General features: G+C 35.6%; 1 protein-coding gene across 1 annotated transcript; it reads left to right on the top strand.

The window, feature by feature from the left end:
• Nucleotides 1–9,327: 9,327 nt before the first annotated feature.
• PADG_12149 (uncharacterized protein) lies at nt 9,328–14,500 on the top strand (the record flags this gene model as incomplete). The annotated part of the gene is made up of 7 exons (XM_010763984.1): nt 9,328–10,045; nt 12,765–12,785; nt 12,866–12,991; nt 13,060–13,128; nt 13,199–13,512; nt 13,574–13,769; nt 13,884–14,500. The coding sequence occupies 7 exons, from the start codon at nt 9,328–9,330 to the stop codon at nt 14,498–14,500; spliced, it is 2,061 nt and encodes a 686-aa protein (XP_010762286.1).
• Between the last annotated feature and the right edge of the window lie 91 nt (nt 14,501–14,591).

A 14,591-nucleotide genomic window follows, 5' to 3' on the forward strand; every position in this document is an offset into this window, starting at 1 on the left:
AGGATTTCATCAACAGTTTAACTAATATCCCTGCAGACTCTGAGATTACTGACTTGCTAGTTTCAAAGAATCTCACTGTAAAGAGTTAAGCTCTAAGAACTAGAGACTAGTCCTCCTATATAACAAGAATAAATTGCTTGAGAAAGGAAAGAAAAGAATGAGATAAGAACTCAAACTTAAGCAAGCTCACATAGCATGATCATGTGCATATGTGTATATGATGGCTAGGCTGAGTCAGTCAGCTAGAGTGAATCTAGAGGTTCAATCTCTTATAATACCCCTCTTCTCCCTCTTTGTTGCAGGCCTTTACAACTATTTAAAGCTCTCTTTACACTTAATTTTATCTGCTGAGAGGCCTCTCAAGCATTCAAAGCCTTCACTTCTTGTAGAAGACTCACATCATTTCATGTAGGCTCAGCCCAACCTACTCATTTAATGAGGTATTTCTTTTTCCTCTAGTAGGTTTGTTCACTTTGAATTTTCTCAATCTTAAACTCAGATTCTTTCAGAGTCTCTATAGCAGATAACTATCAGTCAGTTTGCCTCTGACTAGGCAAGAGATCTGTCATTGCAGCATGTAGAAGCTTTACATTAAAGACATTGTGAATGTTAAGTGAAATGTTCAGTCAGTAAGTATGAAATTCTATCTTTTCTAGCACAGTATATTGATTGTATTTCATATCCAGCTTCTTGCACAGACAATTAGTTCTAATGTTCTCTAAGCTCAACCAGACCTTATCTCCAGATTGAAAGCTTGAAGCTGAGTCTCTTCATCTATTCATGTATTTCTCTTGAGATTGCTGAGCATCTGTCATTTTTACTTAAGTTCACTTCAACACTTCATGGGCATTCCTTATATAATCATCTACAAACTTAATGGAATTACATAGTGTTTCAACAGAGAGTGCATCAGTTATATCAATGAAGAAGATGTGGAAAAAATGTGTTAAAAAGAACAGACTCACATCTATTGAGACAGCATCTCTATTATTGATGACCAGCTCTGCTAGAGAAAGTCATTCATGCTAGTCATTCTGTTAAAAGCTAATGTACTTGCATAGATAGATTTTCAGAATCTGATTCATTCATTCTGTAGCTCTATCAGTCTCTGAGTAATAGACTATGGAGAGTCATCTCTTAATGTCTAATTTTTCACACATCTGAGTTTAAAATATACTTGTGAAAGCCAACCCTCAATCTGACACTACCATCTTATAGATGCCATATTGAGGGATGATGTTGTAAAGAAACACTCTAATCACTATCTCTGCATCAGTTTTCTTAATTGCTTTTAATATAATTCTCTTGATCAGTCTGTTCATTATAATCATGATATTCATATATTCTTTAGAGCTCAGTAAGACCATGATAAAGTTCATGGAAAGCTTCTGTCATATGTGTTCAAGAATGAGGAGAGGCTTAAGCAGTCTCTGATATCAATCTCTCCATGCAGTGTTTGATCTGTAAAGATGACAGTTTCTGATCATTCTTCTCACATTGATGACATAGTCTGGCCAGTAGAACTCACAACTTAGAACTCCTGCTGTTTGCTCTCATCCAGGATGACTAGTAAGAGATGAGTCATGAGCCTCATGTACTAACCTGGTTTAAAGAGGTTTGAAGTCTGGCACTTACTTATGATCTTGAAAGAGAAGCTCCTCATTCTCATTTAAAAAGCACTCAGAGATGAAGGCCTTAATGCTGAGTTCAGAAGAAAATCTGAATCTTTTCTCATAAAGAGTTTGCTTCAAATGCTGCAGAATCTTGTCATTTTTATGAGCCTCATTTCACTGAACTTGAAGAGACATCTCAGGTTTTACACTGGCAGCAGCCACTATTGATTCCATTTCAGATGTCAGTATATTAAACTTAAGTAGTTGAGCTTGCCTCTGCTTGATTCTCTCATCATCAGTGCTCTGTGACATGTCCTGCTCTTTTCACAATAGAGTATTCAGTCCAGTGTTCAACTTCTCTGATCAGTAATCAATTCTGAAGTTGAATTGATAGAGAATATCTATTCAATGTAGCTGTCTTTCATTTAGTCTGTGTATAGTCATGAAGTATTCTAGATTCTTATGATCTGTGAGGATCTTGAATTTCTTTACACTTTGTAGCTCAGTGTTCCATTTCTTTAAACACTCAATTATCATTAATAACTTCTTATCATGAATCTCATAGTTGCATTCCGCAGGTGAATACTTGTGAGAGAAGAAGGCACATAGATGTAGAATGCTCTGCTCATCATATTGTAGCAGCACTTCTTCTGAGACATAATCTGAAAAGTCTATTTTCAATATAGTCTCACAGTCAGAGTCAAATTGAAGCAGGATTGAAGCAGAGATAAACATTGATTTTAGACACTTAAAAGCTTCTTCAGTCTTGCTCATCCACAAAAAAGAAACATTCTTGCATGTAAGAATCATCAATGAAGTCACAATCTTTGAGAAATCTCTGATAAATCATCTATAGAAATTGGCAAAGTCTAAAAATCCTCATATATCTTTAAGAGTAGTAGGTGTTGCTCATTTCAAAACAGCTTTAATCTTCTCTGAATTCATTCATATACCCTTGCCCACTTCAATGATGAATTCAAGATATTTTGTGCTGTTCATCTCAAACTCACTCTTTTTGATGTCTGCCTGCAGGCCTGCTTTCTGTAGATGCATAAGCATCTTTTATACATGCTCACAATGCTTCTGTAAGCTTCTTGAGGAAAATATCAAGATGTCATCTAAATAAACTGAGCAGAAGTTATTCAGATATTCATATAATGCCCAGTTGATATATTTTTGAAACATACTTGGAGCATCAGCCAAATCAAAGAGTATAATCAGCCACTCAAATAGCCTGTATCTGGTTCTAAAGACTGTCATCCACTCATCACCTTCTGTGATTCAAATCTTGTGAAAAGCTGCAATAATGTCCAGCTTAGTGAATCATTTAGTCTGTCTAATTCACTATAGAGTCTTACTGATTAATGGTAGAGAATATCAATCCTTTCAGGTGGTTTTGTTAAGAGTTTAATAAAACCCTTATCTAGATAATCTGTAAGAGTCTTTCACAAAGCCAGTAGTTTCTCTTGAGATATATTATATAGTAGGCCTCAAGGAGGTTGTTTCACACTATCATCAGTCTTTTTAATCAGTTCAATCCCATGATCTCTACATGGGCCACAAAGTGGGGGTAGAATGTCAGCAGCTTTCTTATCAAATACATCTAAAAACTCATAATAATATTCAGATAGTTTTTCTTTAGAGTCAATCTTTGATTTCACTTCTAGAGTCTTTTGAATGTCAGTCAAACTGACAGTGAAGATCTTGATGTTTTGCTTCTCTTGAGTGCTCACAAGTCTAGAGAAGCTTACAGCAGAGATGAGAATCACATCAGCTTTTATGTTTGAACTAGACTCTACCTCTATACCACTCTCTTCAAATCTCACAATTCTTTGATGAAAAATCACAGTCGCCTTTTGCTGGGCCAGCCAGGGGTCGCCTAGATACATATCATGATCATGTAACCCATTCATCATATAGAGAAAGGCTCATTCAGTTACATGACCATCTATATCAATTTGAATGCCAGTCACTATGCTTGTGAAGAGTCCCATGAAGTCTTCAAAGCCAGTTATTTTAACAGAGGGAATTTCAATGCACAGGAGCTTATGCTTGTTAATGTAGAATTGAGAAATAAGACTATAGACATTACATCTACTGTCTATCATTGCTCTAGTTGAAAAGGCATTATCTACTAGAGCATCAACAGTGAAGGGTTTAAATGTCATCTTAGATTTAAATCCTCTTCATTACTTCTTCATAAGCTTCTTATTTTACTTCTTCCAGTGTCTTTTAATTAAAGCTACTCTTTTTTCTGAATTCTCACTCATATTCATATCACCATTGTTCAGTATCAGCTTAGGAATCATCTTAGCTATCATGAAGGTGGCAGAGCATCTGAGAGGTTTGAATGAGCAGCTCTTAATCATATAACCTTCAGCTCTGCATCTCAGACACAGGTCTTGCTCTCTTCTTTGATTAATCTCTATCTGATTTATCAATTTGATGTGATGGGCACTTAGAGTCACAGCATCAGAAGAGAGATTCATCAGATCATCAGCAGAAGCTTGAGACTAATTTTGTTGATTGAGAACAGCATGACAAAGTAAAAAGTGTGGATTAGACATTGTATGATCTGAAGAAGATCTGCTCTTGCAATATTTAGATCACTGTCTTAAAGTCTTAAGCTCAAAGAGTTGATTATCAACTAATCTAAGCTTCTTGCAGTAATTCTTGTAGAGAGATGGTTCTCTTACACCCATCATGCCTTCTCTTAGCTCTATGCTTAGAGTGGATTTCAAATATCTCTTTTTAATATAATCATCTCATCTGTGACTGCCAGCTTTCAGCAGTAGCTGATTAAATTCAGACAGAAAGTTGAAGAGAGCTCTTCTACTCTGTCATAGATTGTTGAGCTTTTGTATAGTCTTTTTCTGTCATGTGGAATCACTAAAGAGCATACATATCTGCTTCAGTAAGCTCTCTACTGTGAAGTTGATCTTGTTCTTATTATTCTCAACTCAGAGGTAAACTCAAGCTGCTGCTATTTCTTTCAGTCTTGAGTATACATATCAAGCACATTTCTCATTATTGTCTAAAGCTTTTCCATCAATCTTAAGCTTTGATTGAAGCTTTAGCTCCCACTGAGAGTAGTGCTTCAGATTAGAATCATCATACTTCTCACAGTTCAGTAGCTTGGTCTTTGATCTTCTGACTGCAATGAGTGATTACAAGTTCAATTGAGAGAGAGTTGATGTCAGAGTATTCAAAGCTTGATATAGATTAGTTATTTCAGCTTGCTGAGCTGCTATTAAATCTCTATTCTCATACTAAATCTGTTTCTGCTGTTGAAGAAAGACCATTCATTGTTGTTTAAAGCTGCTGAGAGCATCTCTGCTCATTGCTTCATGTTGATTCATTTGTGTATTTGTTGTACAAGTCTGCTGCTTTATCTCATTCAGCTAGACATTTTTAATGTTGCTTATTTGTTTGTTAGTATGATTGCTAACCCAGTCTATTCATATACCAGTGCTATCACTGAACTTTATGATGCAGGATTTAAGGCTCTCAATAGTCTATTATATGTCAGTATATTTACTGAGCTTTGTGATACAGAATTAAGACTCTCAGTAATCTATCAATGAAAGAAGTGAAGCAATTTGTAATGTAAAGAATTAAGCTCTAAGAACTAAAAGCTAGTCCTCCTATATAACAAGAATGAATTGCTTGAGAAAGAGAAGAAAAGAATGAGATGAGAACTTGAGCTTAAGCAAACTTGCATAGCATGATCACATGTGCATGTGCAAATGATGACTAGACTGAGTCAGCCAGCCAGAGTGAATCTAGAAGTTTAACCTCTTATAATTTTATTTTGTTTTATTTTATTATTTATTTTATTTAAGTTAAAAAAATAATAGATTAAAATTAAAACTATAAATATATTTTTTATTAAAAAATTATTAATTACTATATTATTTGAAGGTAAAACTCTGTAAGTACTTAGATTAATTACTATTTATTAATTATACTAATAAAACAATTAAATTCTAGTTTTAATTAGATAGATATTATAGCTACTGACTGAATATACTTTAAATAAATAATAATAATAATAATAATAATAATAATAATAATAATAATAATAATAAATTTATAAATTATTTTATAATATAAAAAGTATACTTTAAGTTAAAAGAAGAACTTTTTATATTATTTTTTTATAATAAAATATAAATATTATTCAGTATATAAAAAAGAAGTTATAGATATTATTTCAACAAAGTTTTATATTTATTAAATTATTTAGAAATGATTTTGAAAAAAGTTATTAGTTCTAGACTTTCTTTTCTAGTCATTGCTATTTATTTACTGTATAATGATCAAATAAATAGTAAAAAATAAAATTCAGCAATAAATACAGTTTTATCAGCTATTTATGATATTTAAATAATTAATAATGATGGTCTAGCCTCAACTACTATCTTTATTAATATAAAAAATGCTTTTAATAATGTTTCAAGAAATAAAATATTTTTAATTATTCAAGAGCTAAAGTTATCAAAGTCTCTTGTAAATAAGTTATCTGTTTTATAAAAAAAGCATTTAACTTCTCTTTGATATAATGAAATAGAAAGAAATCTTTATTGAAACAAAAATTTCTTAAGAATTTTTAATTTTATCTATTTTTTTACTATATATATAGCTAATTTATTCAAGAATAAAAATATTTATATGGTAAGAACTTTTAGCTATATTGATAATATTAATTTTATTACTAGTTCTAAATCTATATAAAAAAATTATAATAATATAAAAAAAGCTATAAAGAAAATATTTGAAAAAAAGTAAAAATTTTATTTAATTTAATATAAATAAAACTGAATTATTTTATTTTTATTCTAAAAAAATTAAATAAAAGAAAACTATTACTTTTCAAGATAAAGTTATAAAATTAAAAACTTTTGTAAGATGACTGAGAGTATGATTAAACTTAAAGCTCAACTTTAAAGTTTATATTTAAAAAAGAATTACTTAAGCTGAGAAAATTTTAAATAATAATATTAATAAGTTTTCTAATATAGTAAGAGGTTTATCTTTTCAAATTATGAGAAAATTATATATAACTTATACAGTTTTTATATCAAATTACACATTATAGATTTAATGAAAAGAGTAAAAGCACTTTATAAATCAACTTTAACTATTACAGAATAAAACTTTAAAAAGAATTTTAGAAGCTTTAAAAAACATCTTCAGTTAGAGCTATGAAAATAAAAATATCAATTTCATCATTAGCTATTAGATTTGATAAAAGTTATATAAATTATACTCTAAGAATTATGAAAATAAATACAAATTATTCAATTTAAATAAGAGTATCTACTTTTTATCTTATAGATATATCTGAAAAAATTTAAATAAAGAAAGATTTCTATATTAAAATAAATACTATAGACTATCGTAGATGATAGTAGCTTCTCTCTTCTCTGGTGTATATACTATATTTTATGATCAATGATCAAGCTTAAAGCTTGAAAGTGGAAAGCGTAATACACTTTATTTTTGATTTTTGAATCTAAGAACATTGATTATTATTACTATTAGCGATCTATTAACTATTGAGAAAAGAGCTATATACATTTAGAATCTTCTATCGTCTATTGAGAAATACTTATTATTTATAATTTCTATTTGCTCATAGAGCAAATAGTAATAGATGAGAGCTGAGAGCGGAGATAGATATTTTATATTTTATTTTAAACATAAGACGTATGTAGTTTATCTAGAATCTAGATATAAAGTCTTTAATTTAAAAAACTTCTATAATAGCTTATAAAATAATTTCTTAAAAAATAAATATTAATAATATTTAAATATTTTCATAGAGTTAAATAGTTTTAAAAAGATTATAAAAATATAAAATTTAAAGTAATTAAATAAATTTTAAATTATTTTAAGAAATGGTAAAATGAATTAAAATTAAAAATAAAAATAATTAGATTTATTTATTTTAAATATCTACTTATATAAAAATTTTAGAAAATAAAAAAGTAGATTTAGTAATAAAAATTAAAACTAAAACTTAAAAAGTAAATAAAAGAATTATATTCTAATTATATATTAAAAAAAGTTTAAAAAATTATATCTTAATAAATAAATAAACATTTGAGAAAAAAGGAAAAAAGTACTTAGTATATAAAATATAACATAAAATATAAATCAAAATCTACATCAATAAAATATTGAAAGAAAATATTTTTCTTTATAATATAATTAAAACTTGAACATAATTACTTTAAATTATATATAAAAAGATTTATATATTCTTTAAACTCTGATAGATATGATTTCTATAATATAATTAAAAATTTAAACTATATACTTATAAATTACTCATTAAATAATAAAATATAAAAGAAATTAATAGTAAAATACTTATTAAATTAAATATAATATTTTTATTCAATTATAAATTAAAAAGAAAGTTTTTAATTAAGTTTATAAAGAAAATAAAAATTGTCTCTAAAGAATGAACTTCAATATTAATGAATTTAATATTTGATTTATAAAAGTTAAAAGTATATTTTTAATAGAACTTTTATTAAGATATTTTTTATATTAATTTATTTTATTTTTTTTGAATTATATTAATTTATTTTATTTTATACTATATTAAATTATTTATTTCATTATATAAGAAGATATTTATTTTATTTAAGTTAAAAAAAATGAATTGAAATTGAAATTATAAATATATCTTTTGCTAAAAGATTATCAAATACTATAATATTTTGATATAAAACTTCATAAGTGCATAAATTGATTACTATTTATTATTTATATTAGTAAAATAATTAAAGTCTAGTTTTAACTAGATAGATATCATAGTTTCTGACTGAATACATCTTAAATGAACAATAATAATAATGAATAGACACTGAATTGTCAAAAACAGTCATAGATAGATGCAGATAAAAGACATTCTCTCAATGATAGAAATAGAGTTCTATAGTCAGTTGAAATCAAGATTCTCAAATCTAATACCACTTTATCAGAATGTAATGTTATTAATGAATCTCAATCTACTGAAGATTCTACAACTACATGCTTTAATAAGTATATAGATAATCTTTATATTATAGATAGACATGGTGTTGATCATTAATTAATTTTTGAAGATTGGTGATTCTAGAATATTTCCATTACAGTGATGTTTTCTTTACAATGGGGTGCACTAATGAGAGGTAGTGAGTGCACGTGGCACAGTTAGTACACTAGTTGTGCCTTCTATGGGAGCTGAGGAGACTCTCTGATACGCGTATATCACGTGCAGTGGGTCGACTATGCCCAACACGATATTGTTGGTGTGTATAACCCTAACCCTAACCAAACGAATGTAAAATTCCATTGATACCTTGTACCTTGCTTGACAAAGGCGCTGTTATCTTGCGAGTACATGACCTCTCTCCCAAACAACTCCAGATAAATTGGCTTAAATTATAATTTGTACTCCCTCTCTCCAATCACTTCAGTCAATAGGCCCTTGATATCTATCCCTGCCACAAGGAAGGCGGGTGTTATTCTCATCTCCCGTGTTGATTAGCTAAACTAGTTATCGGATTCACCAACCAACAAAGCTTTATCTGTTACCCACTACGTGCGTAAATCGAGCAGCACCACCTCTGGGACAGAACCCCTCTCTTCATTCGAATCTTCGCTCAAAAATCTCTATTTGTGTCATTGTAGCAACGAATGACTGTTCTCTTTCGCAACTATGCCGGACGACAGCTCTGACGCGCCCCTCAAAATTGACCGCCAAACAACAACTCCCTTTCACTTGAAGCTCTTCTACAGGGAGCATTCCTTCCACCACCTTTCAGATTTCCCGATTCCTTCTCCCCCATCGGGCGGAAACGTGTCTCTCGCACCTGCCCCTCTCCCTCTCCCTCACCTCCAAATATACACCTGGCCTTCCTGCTCCCTGCGAGAACTCGCGCAGCTCTTGACGTCATGTCTCCCTTCAATACTTCCAGACCCAGCTGTGGGGACGCGCATCAGCTTTCGCCTCATATATCCCGATACCAGAACCCAGACTGCTGCCGGAGACGGTCGAGGGAGGTTCTTGAGCAGGGATATGGGTAGTGTAATTGTCGGGCCAAGTGATGATGCGGAGAACCAGGAAACTGATCGTCGAGCAAATGGGCCTCTGAAGCTCCAGGGCGACGAAGCCGACAAATGTTTACAAGATTTTCGCTTCGTGATTGGTGACTACGTGGATTGTGCCATTCTCCCACCCCTGTCTGATGGCTCAATTGCCCCCGCCATTGTAAACAGGGGAGTGGTAGGAATCTCAGCAATAGGAGGCGGCATGAGAGCTTTTGGCAATGGACCGTCTACATCAAGAGAAAATGGGTTTAGCAGATCAAGAACAGGTGGAAGTATGGGTAGGGGAGGTGGTTTCCCTCACATGGGCCCAGCAGGTGTACCTGCTGGTGAGTGGAGGAGGGGTGAAAGGGTTCCTGATGGAGGGGGCCGTGGTTTCAGTCGGGGTCACCCAAGAAGGGCAAGGCCCTATTGAAATGGCTTTTGAGATTAGAGCTTCTCCAAGCCAAAATAACCATCTCTATTCTGCGGAAAAGGCAACATGTCCCTCTCGTTTTCCATGGTGAGCAATTCTTAAAGTTTTCTTTTAACTACCTCTGGCTATCTCATGTTTTGGTAAGGAGTATTCAGCCAAGTTTTCTTTTTCTAGCTTTCTTTATGTATCTACAGAGGTGGGGTCAATGAATACCAATGTATTAAACATTTGGAATTGCACCGTCTCACGATTTACCTTGTGGGGAATTTTGTAGATTAAAAGGAGGACACAAATACAAATTAGTCAACCATTAAGCTCGATATAGCCGCAATTAACAAAACGGGAGATCAAGTAGGAACCCTATATCGATCGGTAGTCTTTGATTTCCATCAGAAAATTTTGGATTTTTGCTTTGAAACCTTCTATTCAACGTTCCATGCTATCAGGGCAAGCCAAGGCAAACTCTACCATTCCACGATTGTGTCCCCTCGCCTCTTCCCTCTAAATTCAAACATGCCCTACATGTTCATCAGCATATAACCCTCATCTTTATTTATTCAATCCACTCGCAGGGGGGAATCGCCTGCAGGGAGAAACCAGGCCGGAACACAACTTATATTGCCAATTGAGGAAAGAGTCCCAACTCACATCAGTTTTGCACCCGATGTAAGCCAAAATACCAGGCACGAGAGCCATATAGCAGAAAGAGATCGACGCTGTTCGTGGAGTCCATCGAAAGTATTTGTATCGGTTGACGTTCAGTTCTAGATAAAAGTTAGGAATAAGAAGTCAAGACGGCAGTATTCGGGAACAGAACAGAGTGAAGGATTATTTCCCAGGATAAGAAACAGGACAGCTATCAGGGGGAAGGAGGCGAACCGTAATATTTCTGGAAACCCGGATCAAGGAGCAAATCTACGGAAAAGTGGTGTCAGTAATTTGCTTGGAAAGAGTCACAAAGGTAGGAAGGAGATGACCCATTGTGAGAGGGGGGGGGGGGGGGGGGGCTATAGCAGACTCGGATTAGGGCCAGCCATTGCGGCAAGCTTCCGCGAAGGACTTTATATCTGGATGATAGCTATACAACAATGCTTGGAGGAACTCGTTGTATGTACGCTTGTATGTACGTACAAATACGTGGATAGATAGATTTCTGACAGGACTTGCATCCCACAGGTTGATCCGTAGTTGAGGTCCAATGGATTAGTCAGCAATGCCAAGTCGAAACAAGATTCCAACTACCACAAACCTCCATGAAGGTTCCATCGTACAGAGAGAAGTGGGGACATATCCATCGAATGCATCACTCTGCCAATTCTCATTTGTTGTACCCTAGTTTCTGTATCATAATTCTTCAGTAACTGCATGCGTCCTTCTTTACCAAAGGCGCTGGAGAAGTATGAACACGACTGTCTCTGTGCCTCCTCCATATTTGCGTCCAGTTATATAACGGACCTCTCTGCTCGTCATATAATGCTATATAGAGATGCATGTGATTCAAGCACAAATCTCTACGAATAGTAAAAAATCATTATCAATTTTTCCATCAAGTACAAGGCACGTGGTTTTCTAGGCTAGAGCAAAGAAATGGACAGAACTCCAGACTGGAAATTTCATTGATGTCCGTATCTGAGGAGGATACTGTTCCAAATTCTCGTCAGCAATCTTGCCTGTCCCCGAGAACTAAACAAAAAGTCTTCTCCACCGAACTCACCATTTCTAAATGTTCCACACCATCCCGTATTGTCAGCAATTTCTTCATATCCAATGATTAACTCCTGCGACTCTTTCCCCGAAGCGGGCGAGGCGACCTTCCGATCTCCATCCGCAGGCCCTTCGAATCCCCGAATCCACGCGTTGGCAGACAAATTATTGCTGAGGGTGAATTAGGATTGAGAGGACAGGAAGATCTTATCCAAAGCACTCTTGTCGCCTGCTGGACTACTTGAACTTCTCATATTTTGGGAACGCGATGGCCTAAACTGTGACCCATTGTATAGTTCGTTTCTCGACTGAGTTCACATTTACGAACCCCAGGAGCAATTAATAAACAAACAAAAGAAGGTAGTCCCCGATTTTGCCGGTGCATCACCAGACGCAGGGGCAATTGCAGAAAACGTTTCCCCCCACTTGCACCTCCAACAACGGGCGTTATATCTTCATTTTCCACACTGGAACAACCTGGGGGCATCTCAGGCATCCTCTGTTATAAGCGTAGGTACGAAATCATTCAATCCCCGACTCAAGCGAGTAAACGAAAATCGGAATCAGAGCCACTGTTGACAAGAAGGAAATCAGCTTATACCGCTTCTACACACATTCATTAGGATTCATACCTCATAAGCTTGCATTCACTTTCTCATCGCGCGAAGCTCAGGACCCAAAAGCTGATCATATGTCCTCGTCAACAAATTCATAACCTCACGGTGCCAGTGGCAATGATGGAGGAAGGAATCACAGCGAGAATAGTCCAAAGAATGAAAAGCATAGTCTGAACATCGACCCGGGATACTCCACACACATTCCAGGAATTTTGAAGCAACCAAATATATCAACAAAGAGCAAAACCTGTATTCTCCCCCCTGAGAAAGTGTTTCCTATTCAGATAGGTTCAGAGCTGTTCAAACTGTCAGGTGCATCTATATCCTCTGATGGTTAGTTCAGGATTTCTAAGCATCCACTCATAACTAACTAACTAACTAACTAACTAGTTATATATGCTAAAATCCTAGAGCTCCTTCATACTTTTCGCATTTTTTTGACGGGCAATTACGTCACCATGAAACCGGCGCGGCGGTACGAACATTGTATATTGACCGTGACCCTGCCAATTTCCGAAATATTTTAAAGCATCTTCAAGGTATAAGGGTTTAGTTGTCTAGGAGCCATCTAGTAAGGCGCAGCTAACAATCATGTTTCCGATCCAAGGTTACCATGTGCGACCACGAGATGGATTACATTTTGTTAGGTTGTTTGCGGACGCCCAATTTTATAGTTGTACGTGACCGCAATGATATCTATTCATATCTCCACGAGTGATGCCAATCTGTTGATATCCTGCATACAGTACCGTGCTTGATCTCCCAATTGTTCGAGTCCGAGATATTCATCCAAATTGGAGACTGGAATTTTCAAATTCCGCGGGACGTCTTTTCTAGCCCTGGTGATTCGCCCAATTTCTTCTCTCTCACATTTGAGGCTTTCTTTGCCACCCCGGGAGAGGTTTTCCCCGGCTTGGATCGGCAGGGGCTTCTACGTCCACCAGCTATCATGCCTCCCATGGTGCTCAACCGGTCCGCTGAAGTGTTTGCTGAACTCCTGCATTTTCTTAAGGGTATCCCATTCATATACGGAACGAGGAACATCGTGCAGAACTGCTACGTGATTGCCAATATTTCCACCTCCAAGGGCTTGAGCAGAAGCTCACACCTCATTCCATCAGCTACAACCTGCGCCAGCAGAGCACAGAAATCGTGATTCAACTGCAAGATATCCAGAAGATGGGGGTCCAACTCGTCAGCGATGGCTGCTCTCCATCAAGAACTGCCTCCCTGGTGGGGCCTCCGTTCGTTATTCGCGCCCGCTTGTCGACGATAAATCCCATGAATTAATAGTAGAGATCGGTGATGAAAATACACGTATTGACCTGAATACCATGCGGGCTGATTTCTACGGCTCAACGAAAACGAGGATATGAAACCTGTTTCAAGTTGTAGCCAATAAAATGAATCAGCCGACCAATTCACCCTCAGGGCTACAGGTGAAGTCCGGCATGGTTGCCAGCAATCAGCCATTCGGCCCCAACCATGTGCCATTAGGCAAAATTCAGGTCAAAATCTGGATAGACTCTTGTGCGGCTGTTATACCCGATGGAGAGCCGTGCATTATTGATTGGAGTTGGGTCCGAATCTCCCCTCCCACAATCCCAGGGAGCAGGAGAACTTTGGTCTCTAAGCCCCTTGGTTCCGAAGTTGGCAATAAACCCTGCCCAACCAATCTTGGAGAGTTTTCGGATAGAAGTAACGGGGAATTCTCCGAGGTGGACAGTAAACCAAGCAGCGATGTAGCACAATCGCGGACAGCTACCGGGTTGGTGTTTAAGTCTGGCCCTTCTCCGCCCTTGTTCCCGTTCAGCAACTCAGACCCATTGCGGTCGCATGATGGCCAAGCAGCATTAAAACGTAAGAGAGATGGTAGCATGGACAATCGTGGAGAGTGGCTGGTTCAAAAGGGTCAGTGGAAATTGCGGCTTGAGCCTAGTGACGGGGAGAGTGGCACTGGGAGAATGGAGATTGTACTCGTTGCCGTCAAACTACAAGTTGGTAGTGGGCAACGGGCGCGGAATTTGAGCCGGAGATTCTTGGGCTAAAACTATGGTTGGTAACGCCGGAGAAGATGTCTGTCTTGCGTCATTGTGTGCATGTTTGTACATATTCATGTATCGTATCTATAGAGGTGTG

Source organism: Paracoccidioides brasiliensis (genome assembly GCF_000150735.1).
Source record: "Paracoccidioides brasiliensis Pb18 unplaced genomic scaffold supercont2.9, whole genome shotgun sequence".
Lineage (NCBI taxonomy): Eukaryota > Fungi > Ascomycota > Eurotiomycetes > Onygenales > Ajellomycetaceae > Paracoccidioides > Paracoccidioides brasiliensis.